The sequence below is a fragment of the Merops nubicus genome, unplaced genomic scaffold (genome assembly GCF_000691845.1).
Source record: "Merops nubicus isolate BGI_N331 unplaced genomic scaffold, ASM69184v1 scaffold12475, whole genome shotgun sequence".
NCBI classification, from domain to species: Eukaryota; Metazoa; Chordata; class Aves; order Coraciiformes; family Meropidae; genus Merops; species Merops nubicus.
This window is the reverse complement of record NW_008609039.1, coordinates 78819-95477: the sequence shown is the minus strand read 5'-3', so window position 1 is coordinate 95477 and position 16659 is coordinate 78819. Positions and strand designations below refer to the sequence as shown.

Sequence of the window (16659 nt, the reverse complement as noted above, 5' to 3'; positions counted from 1 at the left end):
TATTTTCTTATTTTTTTTTTTTTTTTTCAACCTGTACTTCAGCAGTAATTGAGCATGTGCAAAGACAGCCATCTTCAATCATTTAATAAATGGCAATTTATAAATTAGGAATAATACAGTGCATGTGGTAGCTACATTCAGGGAGCACTGCAGGATTCGTTTTCTCAAGCAACTGCAGAGAAGCTGCGATTACTTGTTACAGTTATTTAAGTATTACCTTGACTTTTAAGTAAATGCTAGGTTCCCAGAGGAGGTTGAGAGAAGTCAAATTTGAAGGTAATTTAGTCTCCAGCTTTTGTATGGCTTCAAAACTGTCTCTTAATTTTTTACATAAACCAGAATTCAATTGTTCTGTTTTATGTACAGATATAAAAGAAGCATAGCGTAATCATACACTTACCTACATTTTTGAAAGCTACATAGGTATTTTCTTTCACAATTAAACCACAAATACTGCAGTAGTTTCAATTTAGAGTTGACAGTTTGAAAATGCAACTTTAAAGAAGACCTACTTCACTAAACCTTTTCTCAGATTAGGGTATCCCATCTCATGGCTGCTTGTTTGGTGGCTTGTTTGGTGGCCTTGCTATCAGTGCATATTTCTGGGTGGCTGGCTGGTGCTAGCAAACCCCGAATGCAACAAGGTGCTCTTACCTTCTGCAGCTCTATTTATAATGCAAATTACTGCTTCCAGGATACATACGGTATTTTGTTAACCCACACTTAAATACTATTTTTATTAAATTAAGTAGAAGATACTTTTGAACGTTCATGGTGTTAATAGATGATGGTGTAATATTAGATGGTTAGCCAAATTTCAGATATTAAGTACAGAAAGTACTTATGTAAGTGCCCTGGAGGAGAAAGTAACTGTAGAAATTACTCTTATATTTTAAGTGTGCCATTCAGTTTATATTAGTATATATGTTTATCAAGGGACTTACTGTAATCTTCAACTACTTGTGTAACAGCTGAAATGATGCACACCACACTGTCCTGGTTTGGAGTAGAACAGAACTAATTCTATTCAGTGATTTTTCTTTTTGTCTAAAGGTCTTCGAATTAACTGCACTTTCTGAAGTTAGCAGCAGATTTTCGAAGACAGTGTCAGCTTCTAGTAGTGCTAACACTCCATGTTTAGAGTTACTGCCAGGGATTGGTGTGCAGACCAAGGCCACTGCTAAATCCTGTGTACCACACGGAGGGGGGCAGAAAGTAAAAGGCCACACCTGCAGGGAGGAGGAGACAAGTGACCCTAAATTCACCAGTGGGGTATTCCATCCCATATCCCTCATATTCAGTATAAAAGCTGAAGGATCACAAGGGTCAAGCGCTCCCTTCCTTCCTGGCTTTTGCTGCTCCTTCAATGGCCGGCATCCGAGGAGGACTCCATCCATCCTGCCTTTGATCCCGAGCCCTGTGTTCCTGAATCCAGTTCCAGAGTCCAGCTCCTGTGCCAGTTGCCATCTGTGTCTGAGTCCAGCCTGGGACTTCTCCCCGGGGCTGCTCCTCCGCCGGGGGTGACGGTGACGTGTTGCCATCGAGGGGGAGTTGGGTTCGATACCAGCTTTATATATATTCCATTTTATTATTATTGGTAGTAGTGGTAGTGGTATTTTCATGAAAGCTGTTTTACTTTTCTCATCTATAAGTTTCTCTCTCTTATTCCCTTTGTCTTCCCCTTTTGGGGGGAGAAGGGTTAACAGAGGGCATCTGTTACAGGTCTGAGGGCAGCCCTGACCCTAAACCATGACGCACTCAAAGAAATACAGAAAACATTTTGATTTTACAACAAATGAGAAGAGTAAAGACTATAGCGCTCATGATTTATTTAACGAAGACCTGATCTTTAGGTGCTTTTGCTACATGTTCTTATTGTGATCTGTCTCTCATGTTTGGCTTGCAGGTTTTGAATGCCTTAAAAACCTTTTGTGTGTTACGCAGATACTTTTAAGCAGCTGCTGACCTGCTTCTTGGTTGCAGTTCTTTTTTTTTGACAATATGCTTTTAAAATGGCTAATGATGTGGTGGCTAGCAACATGTCATCCAACAAGCTAAACTGAACTGTATCTGCCTGAATTTGACATGTACTTTAAAGTAGCTTTCTGTTATGGGTATTAGATGTGTACCTGTAATTGATTATTTTTATTTTTTATTATGGTTCATGTACTTGTCTCAGGAAACATAGTCTTGTGTTCTTGCGGGTACTGCTTAGCGTGTTCTTATGGTGATATGTACTGTGTTTTGAGATGACTGCAGTTTCTCACACAGATCTTCAGTTATCCAACAACAGTTTTATTGGTAGGTCTAGGCTGGCAGACAAAAGCCACATGAATTTGTGGAAAAGTTGCTGTATAAATGCAATTCAGCCATAGGACAATATGTCATAAACTAGCTACTCAAAATCGTGGTAATGTATGTTGAATCACTTCAGTGTTGTCAAGTTAATGATGTCAATTTAAACCAGCTGTCAGTCAGCTTTGAAACACAGGGAGATGTCAAAGGGGTGGATTTGAAATGCTTTGTTGGAAGTCGTAGAGATAAATGATACACTTTTTACAAGGCTCAGGAGTGGCGATATTAGCCTTGGTAGTGACAGTTCACATGCTTTTTGGAAAGCATGGTGGTTCGACTGTAAGATGGGGAAGTAATATCTACTTTGATTGAAATTGAAGGTCATTCCAGTGTATACTGCACATCTGAGAGCTGTTTAAATGATAGAAATAAAATTTTATTTTACACTTGGACATTCCAAGCTGGGTGGTGGTGTGTGAAAGGAAGTATAAGAAGTGTTGGAACTGTCTGTCAGAAGTGCGGGTAAGTACTAGATGGGATATTGGACTACTCTGAATGTCTTTGCATGTGTTTATATATGCCTAAGTGGAGTGCAATATTTAAAAAAAAAAAAAAAGTAGTTAGTATACATCGTGCTAGAAAATGAGAGAAATCTCCTAATACTTCAAGCTATGCATGTTGAAATGTCTAATATACGTTCCAGTGCAACATGGCCTTTTCTCTTCTGAAGACTGATTTCACTCAAAGTACAAACCCCAGGTTTGAACAATAGTATTCTGTATCACAATAAAGTAATAGTATTTTCCTGTGATTGCTGATGTTGGCTTAATGACTAGCAGCAACTTTTTTTGAGTGCCTGAAATTCACAAATGTGCCTTAATCGCTAATAATCCAAATATACTTTCCAGCTCTGTGCTATAGCTGTTAACTTCACCAAAGTGATCCTTTGGAAATGTGTAAGAAAAATTGCTACTCAGAAGAGACCATAGAATAACATCTGCTTATGAGCAATGTTTAATCAGTAAAACTAATGACTTTCCTTGCAGATTTTGAGGTACTTTTTGTAGTAAAGCTGTGTAAGAATAATTTCCTGCAAGGTGTTTTTTATAAGCTGCATTCTCAATGCTGCATTCTGTGATTTAAAATACAGCAGTGCGCTTCCTGCTTGAGTAGGTGGCAGACAGCTGCCATCCAAAATTTACTTGAAATTGCAAGCTCCTTCCTTTGCTTCTCTAATTTTTGGTCCTGGATCACTGGAAGCAGCTCAGGGTGGGGGAAACAACCTTGGTAGCCACTCTCTGCTTTTTCTCTTCTATGTGGCTTCGCCTCAAGACCCCAACACACTGCTCCCCTTGAATCATCTTTGATAGTACATGGTAAGTCTCAGCAGGTGACTGCTATTAGGATATGGTTAATGTAGCAGGTAGATAAGCAAATGCTCAAGAAATGAGCTGACAGTGGGGGAACCTAGCACTTACTGGTTGTGTTTTTGTACAATCCTTATACTGATAGCAAATGTCATGCATGACCTACATGGGTGGAGTATCCACAGGGAACTCTAATGCAACAGGCAAAAAAGAAAATCTGTCATGTGTCCTGCAATAAATGCTGATCTTCAGACATCTCCTTCCAGTGGCAAAATGACCAGTGCTAGATTGATACTGATAATTTTGCAGAAAATGGATAGCCCATTCTGATTTGTGGGGAAAAGCAGTACTCATTGATAGTTTGTCTGAATCATGGTCTTTGACATGAGTATTTATTACAGCAGCCAGCTCTTATTAAAAAGCTTTAACTTCTCATCTAAAGACGTGTGGAGTTAGCTCCCTGGAACACTCTTAAGATAGCTGACACTGACAGAGGAATTTTATTTTCCTCTAGTGTTTTAGTACTTTGGTTTGTTTGCAGATCTTCATCTTCCACAGGAAGAGGAACCTGAAGTTTTTGTTGATTTGGAAGGGAGAAGTGTTCCCCTCTTCAGATCTTATGCCTAAAGGGATTCTAGAGAATAAGTAGCAAATTTTGGGAGAATGACAGGAAAATTGTTTCTTTTTTCTTTTTCTTATTTTTTTTTTACAGCCATAAAGTCTGAAGCCATTCAAGGGAACCTGAATATTTCAGGGTATTGATTAAAATTAAAAGCATTTTCTAGTTTAGAAAATACAAGATTGTCTGTCTGCTAAAACAGTCTCTGGCAAGATTTTAACTTTGAGTCCTAGTCCATCTCCATGGACACAAGGTCTTTTCTGTAACTGCTCTGCTCTGTGTTTCCCCCCACTCCCCAGCACCAAGAGTTGGTTTTGTAAAACAGGTAGTTAGGTCAGCTCCTTCTGTTGATGAGCTTCTGCCTGCTTTGAAGCCCTGGAGGAGCTTTCTCCTGTATACCTGGGTTACAACAGACAGAACTTCTTGGGAAGGCAGACTGCTTTTCCTCTTCTGCTACTGGAAGGAATATTAAAGGCTTCCAGATCCATCAACGGAGAAGATCCTTCTTCCCTATTTCCACTCTCTTCCAAATCCAACGACTGTATGGGCTAAAGCAATAATGTTCAGGCCTACAAAATACAAGGTCTGATTATTGTAGCTGTGCAACAAACAGCAAGGGAGCTTGGAGGTGTGACTAATAACTTACTGGATAGTAGACCAATGAGTAAGAAGTCTGTAGTCCATCAAAGATCAATGAATGTTGTATTCAGAAAATAGAATGATATTATGTGGTAAGGATATGCAACAAGTGTCCAAATTACCAAATTTAAATACATAAAACAGGAACTGAATTTGTAAAGAATGGAGCATAGGATTGTGTCTATCTTATGAATAAATGGTTAGCTGAGACAATAAAGATGCATAGCAACTGGCTTTTCAGTTTTCCCCCTGCCAGAGATTATGTGGATTCTTGGTTAGGGAAAAGAACATACAGTGGATGGGTTTGAAGGGAGCTTGTTTTCATTCTCCTTCCGGGGAAGAAATAGAACTGTGAAAGCAAGAACTGAAAACGAAAGGAAATGTGCCCTGGTGATCGGCTGCCTTCCTGATAGTCAAAGTTCTGTTTCTTCCCTCACTTCTTGTGTCTGTCTGCAATTGACATGCCAAGTGAAAACTAAGTTGCTACTTTGAAGCTTCATTGATAGGATGTATGTGTCTAAACCTTAATAACTATTATATAACAAGTCATTCCAATTTTATTGTTCACTGTTTGCTTCTTTAAAATACTTGAGGTCAAGCTGGCTGCTAGCCTGAGGTGGCAATAGTGCAGAATTCTGTGCTTGCTCTCTGTCATGGGAGGGAAGCAGTAATCAAGAAGGGACAATCGATGTGGTTGTCATTATCTGGTTCCATCTTTCCCAGATGCTTTCAGAATATCTCACTTGGTGTTCCAGCATCCTTTCTTAAAATATTTCTTTCTCCATTAGCATAGTGATGTTCACAGAGGCTGCTGTGGGTCTTCATTCAAACTAAAGGTTTATGGATAGAATTCCCTTCTGTTTTCAGCTCAAGGAGGTTCTTTATGGTCAAAAGCTGAGGTTTTATTGTAAGCAAAGTGTACTTGTTACTTGTTAAACTTAAGCATCTTTGTCATCTGGTCTTGCACATGTTTCTACACTGGATGCTTTTAAAGCTGAAAGGCAAAATTCTCTTTATAAGAAATTTTTGTTATATATTGCAGTATTTCTAGCAGCAACCTCAGTGTATAGCATTTTCACCGTGGGTATTTATTAAGCTGTAATTTTGCCTTCCTAGCTTTCATGCTATTGATGGAATCCCATTAAAGCTCTATGGATGTGTCTTTACCGAAGAAAACAGAGAAGTCTATAAACCCTTAGTAGAAAATTTCTTTTCTTAATTACTTAAGATACACATAGCAAGTGACCTTGAGTACTTTGAGAACACTTTTCAGAAGTTAAGCCAAGGCTGAAGTTCTCTTCCTCTGCAGTGGTTAGTTATAAGTGCTTAGCTCAAAACAGAAATGCATTAAAGTGGAAAAAAAAAATAACTTCTACTGCAGTTGTTTGAGTTAGCTTAATTTGTCAGACTTCTCAACTGGAGTGGTGTACCTTTTGAGCTGGTGATTAACAGTGCTTACAACAGTGTTTTTGCATGTGTGTTTATTCTCTTTCCTTTTTCAGAATAAATAGTTGAAAGTGGGAAAGTTTCATGGGAATACTACGTGGGAACAGTGAACTTGAGCCAAATTGGTAGCTAGAGTGTTGAATGACTGATGTGATTGCTTTAATGACAGTGGAATTCCAGATATCTGTATCTTACCTTTTGATACATGCTTTCTACACGATAGATATATATGTGTATATAATATACTTTGGTTGAGTGTTTTAACTTTCATTTTTTACAATATGGCAGTTTGTGCTATTGTCGATGAAATGTAGGTCAGGTTTGCAAGAGGAGTCCTCTGTGCTCAAGGTCAGAGTTGGTGACTACATTAGGTTTATGCAGCAATGCAATGTATTTGGTTTACAATGTTCTAGAAGACTTTTTTGTATGTGTGTGTTCTGCTTTCTTCTGTCACTCTTCTGCTTTTGATTTTAAGAAGAGCAGTGCTTTATATTAAAGAAAAAACCCTATACTCCTGTGGTTTGTTTAACAAGAACCACTGAGGTCCTGACTCATCACTTATGACTTATTCTGGGATGGTTTGAAAAGCTTCTCTCTCCTTGTGTTGTTTTCTAATGTCTTCTGAAATATTTTGCTTTTGGTTCTATAGTCTAAAAGTAATGAACTAATATTGCCAGAAAATGTGTATATGTGTGTGATGGAGATACTGTTTTCATATAACACTTTATTTAAAAAACCCAAACCAACCAAAAACCACCCCAATAAAGTGAAGAAGCAAAGTGACTATTTCCCAGCCTTTGAAGGCAGTAAACTTCTCATAAGGGCAGCTTGAGTTAGGGTTGGTAAAAAGTGATCTGTATTGCATTTATGTTACTATTTAAATGTCTAAAGCTTTTTCCACACAACTGTATTTTTACAGATGCTCTGTTTTTCGTATAAGCATTGTAGTGTTTATTTTCTCATGTTTTTAATAATTGTTTTTAATTTGCATGCAGTCAGTAATGGAAAGGATTAAAAACAAAAATCACTGCATTAAACCTCCTGTCAGAGGGGTTGCCTAGAGATAAGAAGGTAGACAGTGTGCTGCTAGTGGTGGTGTGCAGAGGATACCATGGTAGAGGAAAAGAGTTATTCACTGAATGTCTCCTTGATGAATGATTTCTAGCACGTCACAGAGGAACTTGACATTACAGAGTTTCTGTGGGTTCTCAGCACTAAAAGAATATTTTCCTTTTTCTCTGGAGTGTTTTGGATTTTTTCATAGACATGAGTAGGCATACCTTAATACCTACTATAAAAGGTTTCAATATATGTGAAGGTCAATACCAAAAGAAGGAAAATGCTGTATGTTAAAATTGAAATTAATTGTATCAGATTGTGGCTGAGGAGGTCTGAAGAATATTTCTCAGGTGTTATATTCCGAAAGAAGGGCAGGAAGATCTGAAGTATTTAAATCATTACCTAGAAGTGGTGACACTGTTTATTTTCTAGGCCAGCTCCACATGGCCTGTCTGGCAGAGGGTGAACGTCTGCTTGCCCTCCGAGGTGATATTGCTGGTATCACTCTGCCTTTTTCAGGGAGCTCGAAATCACACTGTCTTGGGAGATGCCCCTGAGACAGCTGTAGATCAAGTAGTTTTGTAGGTGGCTTAAAGTGGATGTTTGCTTTAGTTTGTTGTGATGTGCTGTGGCTGAAAACCTGTAGGATCAGCAATTCCAGAAAGAAAGATGTTCTGATTATCATAATACATGTCTGGGCTGGACAAACAGATGTAGGCCTGTTAGTCCTCCAGTCTGGATAACAAGAGCATTTCCACTGCAGATAAAATTGTGTTAAAAGCAGTAATATGCCCTTCCATTTAGGTGTGGCTATTCATTTTTTTTTCTTCGATGTTTCTATTTATCTTTGTTTTATGATAGGAGTGAACTCTCTTTAACAGAGAGTTTATGATTATGCTTAACAGTTGGGAATCTCTAGTTTCAGAAACAAATTGAAGCCTTAAATAAAAAATTACGGTCAGCTTTTGTAAGATTATTTCTCTGCATGGGAAAGATTAACATATCATCTGATATTTTAACAAAAACTGAATTACTATGATTTTTTTCTTCACAGAAAATAGCACCTCTACTTTTCATTTCCTAGATTAATTTTTAACATCTAATTTTAGCTCACTTATTGTGTGAAAGAATGTTCTTTCTTCCTATCATGTCTGTAATATATTTCTTTGCATTCCTAGGATATCTTATGATTTTTTTTCTGCCTATCTTTTACATCCTTTGGGGGTGACTTTGACAGTAGAGTCACTTCTACTTATTTGTTTGAGATCTTGCACATAAGCATGTGGTCTCATACGTCATGGCTGCCAGCGTGTTCACAACAGGAAGACACAGGAGGTGCCGTTCCAGCTCTGAGGGAGCAGTTAGCAGTTGCTCTGGCAAGCACGGAAAGCAGTCACACAGGATTTTAACATAAGCCAGGGAGAGGAGGAAGCAGGCAGCAACAGCAGCTGTGAATTGGCTGTTTTGGAGCAAGTGGTAGAGAGCAGATAACCTACTAAGGAAAACCTGCTGTTTTGGTAACAGGGCTACAGGAGTGGCTTCTGTGAGAAGCTGCTAGAAGCTTCCCCTGTGTCTGACAGAGCAAATGTCAGCCAGCTCCAAGACTGCTGGTCAAAACAGAGCCCATCAGCAACAGTGGTATTACCTTTGTGATAATGTATTTAAGAAGGTGAAAAACCTGCTGTGCAACAACAGGTGGAAAGAAGGACAGAGAATATGTGAGAGAAACAGCTCTGCAGACACTAAGGTCAATGAAGAAGAAGGTGCTCCAAGTGCCAGAGCAGAGATTCCCCTGTGACCCATGGTGAGGCATGATGACCCTGCAGCCCATGGGGGTTAATAGTGGAGCAGATATCCAGGGGCAGCCTGTGGAGGACCCTATGCTGGAGCAGGTGAATCTGCCTGAAGGAGTCTGTGACCACGTGGGGAGTCTGCACTGGAGCGTGCTCCTGGCAGGACCTGTGGAGAGTGGAGCGTATGCTGGAGCCAGTTTGCTGGCAGGGCTTGCTGGCTGGCTGGGAGATCTGCACTGGAGCAGCCTGATCCTGAAGGACTACGTGCCTTAGAAAGGACCATTGCTGAAGCAGTTAATGAAGAACTGTCGTGTGGGGGAATGGCTCATGTTGAAGAAGTGTGTGGAGGACTGCCTCCCATGGAAGGGACCCCATGCTGGAGCAGGGGAAGAGAAGGAGAAGGAGGCAATGGCAGAGACAAGGCATGACAGACTGTAACCTCATTCCCCATCACCCTGCGCTGCTCACCGTTTCTATTGGTGTGAGGCATGGGCATGTCAGGTTTTCAACTTCACACTCCAATTTAGGATGGGAAAAGAAGGGAAGCATTTTTCCTTCAATTACACTATGCAGTCTTCCAGAGGTCTTCCATTTAGAATATCAGAAGTCTTCCACACCTAAATGGAAGATCTTTTTTCCTAGGTGTTCCTTCAGTTTGCCTCCCTGGGCTCTTTTCCTGAGGGAGGAGTATTTGCATAAGTGTGTCTGTGATCCTCTTGTTTTTCTTTTAACTTTGAAGCAACCCTCTATCTGTGCTGTAGAGCTCAGTTACATGATGCATGACTTCTCAAAGGAGAGCACTGCCTGGAGTTCTAGGGGTTCCCTAAAGCTGTGTATTGTGGGGATCTGTGTCACGCTTTCTGACTGGTCCTGTTTCCTGTCAAAGGGAATTAAAAATGATTGTGACTTCGACTGAAGTACTAGACTCTGTTCTAAATGCTGACTATTACAATGTCATTATTGTAACCTTCAGCGATGTATTTAGCTAAATATCCTTAGAAACCTTGCAACAACAGCTTTTAGTTAAATTCTACTCTAACTTGTTTTCAAGGACAGTTATTTGCGTCTGAGTTTGGTTTCCTTTCTTGCTTTTCAGTGTGCTCAACATGTATGTTTTAATGAGTCTATTTACCACAGCCTAGGGAGGCTACAGGAAGCACACCATACTTTGAAAATATAATAGGGATAATAGCAAAGTCATTAAGCTCATAATATGTTTTTACCATATAGTAGCTTGGACAAGTGAAGCTTGAGTCTTTGTTGCTTACAAAGTCTTCAGTCAAAGTATTTTTTCTGAAAGCTTTGGATACCTCAAATATGAACCTATAAGTTTTTGCAGTAAGTTTTTTTGCAACATAAGTGTAAGAAAAGAAGCTTGTTGATTTTGTCATAAATTCTACAGGCTGTAGAAGTGGAGAGAAATTTTAAACATCTCATTTTCCTTTTGCGTTGGGAAGGATTTTGGAAGCTCACCAGTTTGTTTAAAAAGCAGCCTGATTAAATTTTCTTTCTTTTTTTTTTAAAAAAAACCCCTGTTATATAAGCATGTATTTCATCTTCATCTGGATGGTCCAAATGTAGAAACAGATGAACTTTCTCCCTGACAGTTGGTATTCATATCTGATAATAAAAAAGTACTCTAAGTTGCATTCTATGCTCATGCCTGTAAACTTACAGGTTACCTTGTTTTGTGAAAACAACTCCTTACTGATGCTTGAGAAATGAAAAAATCCTTAAAATGTGATTAGATATGTTATTTAGGAAAGAAGGAGGAGCAACAGTGACACTTCCTTGAGTGTCTCAGATGACATAGAAAGGAAAGAAAATCTAAGCCTAAAGTAATAACGGAGAAGTGGAATTTTCTTACTTTTCCTTATGAAGACTTTCAGAAAGTATAAGTCATACTATAAAGCCTACTATGAACCTACTATTTTAAGAGACCATTTTCTCTAACATAGTCTTGACATTTTTACAGGCCTTTGGTAGTCTCAAGCACTTCATTTTTGTAGGTAAGTATATGGTATGTCTGGATCAGAACATTAACATCCATTTGTGGTAGTTACTAACATTTGGTCACTATATCAACCCATAAGAATTTTAACAGCTGTATAGTCGTATTTCCTGTGACAGCAGATGGTTTTGGACCTTTACAGATCATGAGTCAAGTTGAGGGACAACAGAAGAATCTTGTTCAAGCCATTGAAGCTCTCCCAGGTTCTGGGCCCCTTTCTGCCTTGGATCAGGACTTGCTGCTTTTAAAAGCTACCTCTGCTGCCACCCTGAGTTGCCTTGGAGAATGCCTGACTCTGTTACAGCAAAGCATGCATCAAGTGGGCCAGCATCATAACAGGACACTGTCTTCAGGTGAGCACAAGCTCTCTTGGGTATTATTTCATGTGCCTTATGGTTTTTTATTAAGATACTGAAGCAGGCAAAATTAACCATTCCCCAGAGAGGCAAGTTGGAGTGAGCAAATTATAAGCTTCTACAGCCTCAAGTATCATAATTTTTTTCTTTGCCTAAAAAAAGATGGAAAATCTATTGAAGCCAGAAAAGAGGAGAAGAGGTTGGCCTAAGCCTTATTGGGGAAATCAGATTCTGAAGATAGCAAGGCAAAAGAAGGGGGAAGGGCATGGAGAGCAGGTAAATAAGCCCATATTCTTAACGACAGTGCAGAACCTGCTTGGTTGTTTTGTTTGGGGGGTCCCCCCCCCCCCCCTTTTTTTTTGGTCTTCTTTTTAGATTATCAAACAAATCTGTACTGTGATTTCAAAAACATATGTAATATTACACAATGCTACAATGAAAATCATATTTCTGCTTTTCTACATAGAAGGATGCTGCTGAGGCACATTTATTCCAGTCTGCGGTTTTCTTTAAGTATCTAGAAAGAGTTTTCCATGCTGCTATTTAAAAAAAAAAAAAACCAATCTGTGGCAAATTTTTATGAGCCTAAAATGTCAAACAGTGTGATTCTGCATTGAGCTCTGCATATGTGAGCCTCTCAGTCCCCGTGCACCTCAATTTTTTTTTCAGTTCACCCAGTTCTGCTTCTCTGTCCATAATGTTGGAAGGTGGACTTTTTTGCTTTCTGGTGGCTTTTTATGTTTTCTTAATATCCTTCAACCACATCCCCCCCAACCCACCCTTACTTACAGTAGGTTATTACAGGGCGGGATATGCCCTCAGGGCTGCTGAGGCAGCTAGAAGGGAAGCCTTCAGAGGAATTTGCATTGTAGGGAGAATAGAAATGTGAAAGAGTAGGTGAGAAGCAGGCAAATGTTGTAAAAAGCATTCTTGGAAAAAATAGCATAAGAACTTTGACACCTATACAATCAGATATCATGACTTTCCCACATCCAGATTCTGATGTATTTCATAAAGGAACATAGAAAATTAAAATTAAAATAAAAAAAAATTATATTCTTGTTTTCTTGTAGAAAATACAAAAAAACCCCTTGCATATATCTAAATAGTAATGATAAAGTGCATTTAATTGAACTCTTTGATATAATTTCATTTCAAAAGAGAATGATTTGGAACAAGGATGAATAGCATCCTTGAGAGAAAAGTCACTTTCAGGTTTCAGAGTCCCTGAAGGTTGTTTTTCATATCCGTGTGCCATGGTTTAACCCCAGCCAGCAACTAAGCACCACGCAGCTGCTTACTCACTCCTTCTACCCTGGTGGGATGGGGAGGAGAATCAGGAGAAAACGGTAAAACTCCATTGGTTGAGATAAGGACAGTTTAATCAAACAACACAGAGAGAAGAAACAATGGTAGTAGCAATAATACTAATGAAATAATATATAGCCAAGCAATACACAGTGTGGTGCTCACTGCACCAGATGCCTGTCCCTGGCCATGGAAGCTTGCTTGCTCAAGTACATCCCTCTTCCCCCTGCTAGCCCTCTCCTTATACAGTGGGCATGATGTCAGTGTGGTATCAAATATCCCATTGGTTGGTTTGGTTGTCTGTCCTGGCTGTGGCCTCTCTCAGCATCTTGTGGAAATTAACCCTATCCTAGCTGAATCCAGGACACCATGTGATCTAAGCGAACTGAGATAGATGACTTGAGTTGTACACATCCTTGAATCTGTATCCAAACTATCTCCTGTTAAATCAGTGTTTCTGTTTTGACTTGATAATGATTTTTGGTGATCTGTGCACAAGAACAGAGAATGGCAAGCATAACATTAGTAGTTGCTGAAAAAGAATCCCATATGTTTTTAAAAGAAGTGAAAAGCCATGACTGTAATGTACTTATAAAATTTAATAAGTGTTTTTATTTGTTCCTCCTAAGACTTTAAACTTGTACAAGAATCCTTTCAGGAACCAAAACTTTGTAGCACTGTTTCACACCAGCATCTTTGGTCTAACTACAAAAAACTGCAGTTAATTCTTCAATGTGTACATGTGCATATTCTTTCATATGTAATCTAAGAGAAAAATAGAAAAAATATAGTCTCTTCTCCCTCTTCTCCCTTACTGAAAGAGTCTGTGAAATGGCTTTTTTTCCCCCACACCTTTTTTTTCCCAGGCTTTGTTATGCAACAGTTTCCTGAAAGAGCGTGGCCTGCAAGTGTTGATTACTGATTTTCCTACACACTTAGTCTTGTCCAGCTGTGCTTTAGGTGTACATTTCTGCTGAATTGGTAGAGTTTCAGAGCTGCAGAAACTCATAGCCCATGAGAGTAATGCCTTTGAGTAATCCTCTAGCAAACTCTGATTCTGAGAGATGGTATATATATTTTCGAATCTCTGTCCTCTAGGGGATTTAAAAAAAAAAAAAAAAAAAAATTTCTTACCAGAATGTGCAACCAGAAGATGACCTTTACTGTCACCTGTTGATATGGTCTGGTTAAAATGGCTCATGTTAGTTTTAAAGCCGTGTGTTCCTCTGATAGGAAGTCTCAAACACCTTTCCCATGAGATATGGTGGCCCTATGTAATTTATTCCCAAACGTTTCCATCCCAGTGCTGTCTCATTACCTGCTGCATAGTGTCCAAGATTCCCATGGGCATTGTGGATCAGGAAACATAGAATTTTTTTTTGAGAGAGAAAATATAGGAATTTGATAACTTATTTCTTTGCTTCTAAACTACAATTAATGAAAGCAGTCTGGTCCAGCAAAGCAGAACAGTCCTGATCATGTGGAGTGTGAGAAATAGTCAGTGCCTTTGAACTTACCTTTGGGTTTTGAACTTACCTTTGGGTTTTCCTTTCTTCAGCATCAAAAGCTCTCAGTATTATGCCATTAAGAGAGAGAACTGCCTGAAAAGTAGAGAGTCTTGGCTTTCTTTGTCCCTTTGCTCTCCTTATGTCCTTGAAGTCTTTATGGCCAGTTAGTTCTGCAAGGATTGCTGATGACTTCTCTGTGCCATAAGCCTTGCAGTTTTCCTGTTTCTAGAGCAAGGTCTTAGAGTAGCTGCGAGTTTCTGGCCTAGTACTTATAGAATGTTCTCATGAAGATTATAATTAGATAGTGGCTATTTTAAACAGATTTACAGACCTTTATTATTTCGAACAGAAAAGAAATTTAAATATTTAATATTCATTTATGTATATATTTTTTTGCTTTGTTTTCCAGTAGTGTCAGTAGTATGAAAGGAGATTGGTATTCAGTTAGTGGAATCTTATTCAAAATCTAGGGTTGTTTAGGTCTTGACTTTAAATATTTTTATGGCATCCTTTGTCATGGAATAATTTAAGGATGACATGACTTTTCCTACTCATTTTGATGTTTCTCATGAGTTGTCAGTCTTAGAACTCAAGCCTACAAGCAGACATGAAGATTAAACTGAAGTCTTCAATCTTGTCTTGAAGCATAGTGTCAATACATGTTTTATTTCCACTCTAAAGCTTCAAGGAAGAGTTCTGCAATTGTCTTTTTTGTTAGTGCTTGATTTTGGAAGTGCATCAACCAGAACAGTCTGAAGCAAAATCCTGCCTGTGTTTCTACTTTTGAATCCAAATAATGTCAAATAATATAAAGTTCATTTCTAGCTTTTAATATTAAAGGTATCTTCGTTGATCACTGGCTAAATTAATTGGTGTTTTTTTCTTTTTCTTTTTTTTTTTTTTTCTTTCTAAGAAAAATGTGCTGGAGAAGGATATTATTAGCTGAAAGTGTTAGTTATGTATAATATGAGTTGAGGATGAAGGATTGTATATACACAAGCTTGTTTGGATTTGGAAGTTTTGTTCTTTTTGTAGAAGAGAGAAAAATGTTAATGATTCTCTTATTGGCCAAAAGTGTCATCACTTAGGTACATGTAAAGTATTTGCTATTCAACATTAAGTGCCTTGTGACAAGCTGGAATTTATTTAGTATGCAGACAGGAAACAAGTGCCATCTAAAATAAAACTGTGGAGAAGAAACTTTTGCCTTTGCTTCATACTTTAAAGATTTTAGTGTTGTTAGGAGATTCTCTATTGCCTTCTTTTTGGAGGAAATAAATGGACAGGAAAGAAAATCTAGATGCTCTCAGTTGAGTTCAAATGACAACTAGGAGTCAACAGATGGCAACAGGAGGAGAGAAAAATGAGCAAAGGAATCCTCAATCTTTCTTAACACACCCACACACCCCAAATGGTTGTGGGCAGGGAAGGGTGAGGAAAGAAGACGGGGAGAACATACTCTTTGTTACTGGTGTAATTTACTAAATTGGGCAGGTTCACTTAGGTTCCCTTAAATGAACCATTGCTAGATTTGCTTCTGTCGAGAATGTAACAGAAACAATTTGCTGTTCTACCTCAATGCTAATACATTTTTCCTTATATGTTCTTCTTTCTTGGGAAGATAATGTTATTTTCTAGTCCCCACACAACACTGGCAAATTCATTGTTGTTCTAATCTGAAAAGCAGATGTGCAGCTGCCACCTGCTCTTGCTGGTTCAGCGTATGTACGATTCAGTGGAGAGACAAAGCTGCCACATCCATCCCTGGCAGGGGAAGGAATCCAGATCCTTGGTCTTTCCTTCAGGCCTACCATTGCATTGTTAAGGGGATATTTGTTAGAGTACAGCTGCAGTGTATTGTATTGTAAGAGTTTTAACAATAGATATTCATTTACAATTGTGCCAGGAAAAAAACATAAAAAGTGTGGTTTTTGTGTATGTCTATAAACCAATACCAGAGGACTTAAAAATAGAAAGGGTTTTGTTACAGAATCAAAGGAGATGTTAAGCATATTTCATGCATCAATTATCATGCAAAAACGTTGAAGGTATGCCATGTACCTAGAAAACCAGAACCAACAAAGGAAAGTTAGCAACCTTGCTTAACTGAAAAAAATCTCTTGTAACATTCTCTTTGGGTAGAATTTCCCTCCCTCCTGCTGTGTGCACCTATGAAAGAGAAACACGTTTCTCCTGAGAGCTTTTATGTAGGATACAGCCTCTTCTGCCATCTGAAATAGGCGGGGTTTTGTGAACTA

General features: G+C 38.7%; 1 protein-coding gene across 1 annotated transcript in view; it reads left to right on the top strand.

Moving 5' to 3' along the window:
• Positions 1–16659, top strand: part of OSBPL10 (oxysterol binding protein-like 10) — an 84750-nt gene that overhangs the window by 26808 nt on the left and 41283 nt on the right. The window contains exon 5 of the mRNA XM_008940480.1: positions 11372–11582. Coding sequence (XP_008938728.1) covers positions 11372–11582 — 211 coding nt within the window. The remainder of the gene's footprint in view (positions 1–11371; positions 11583–16659) is intronic.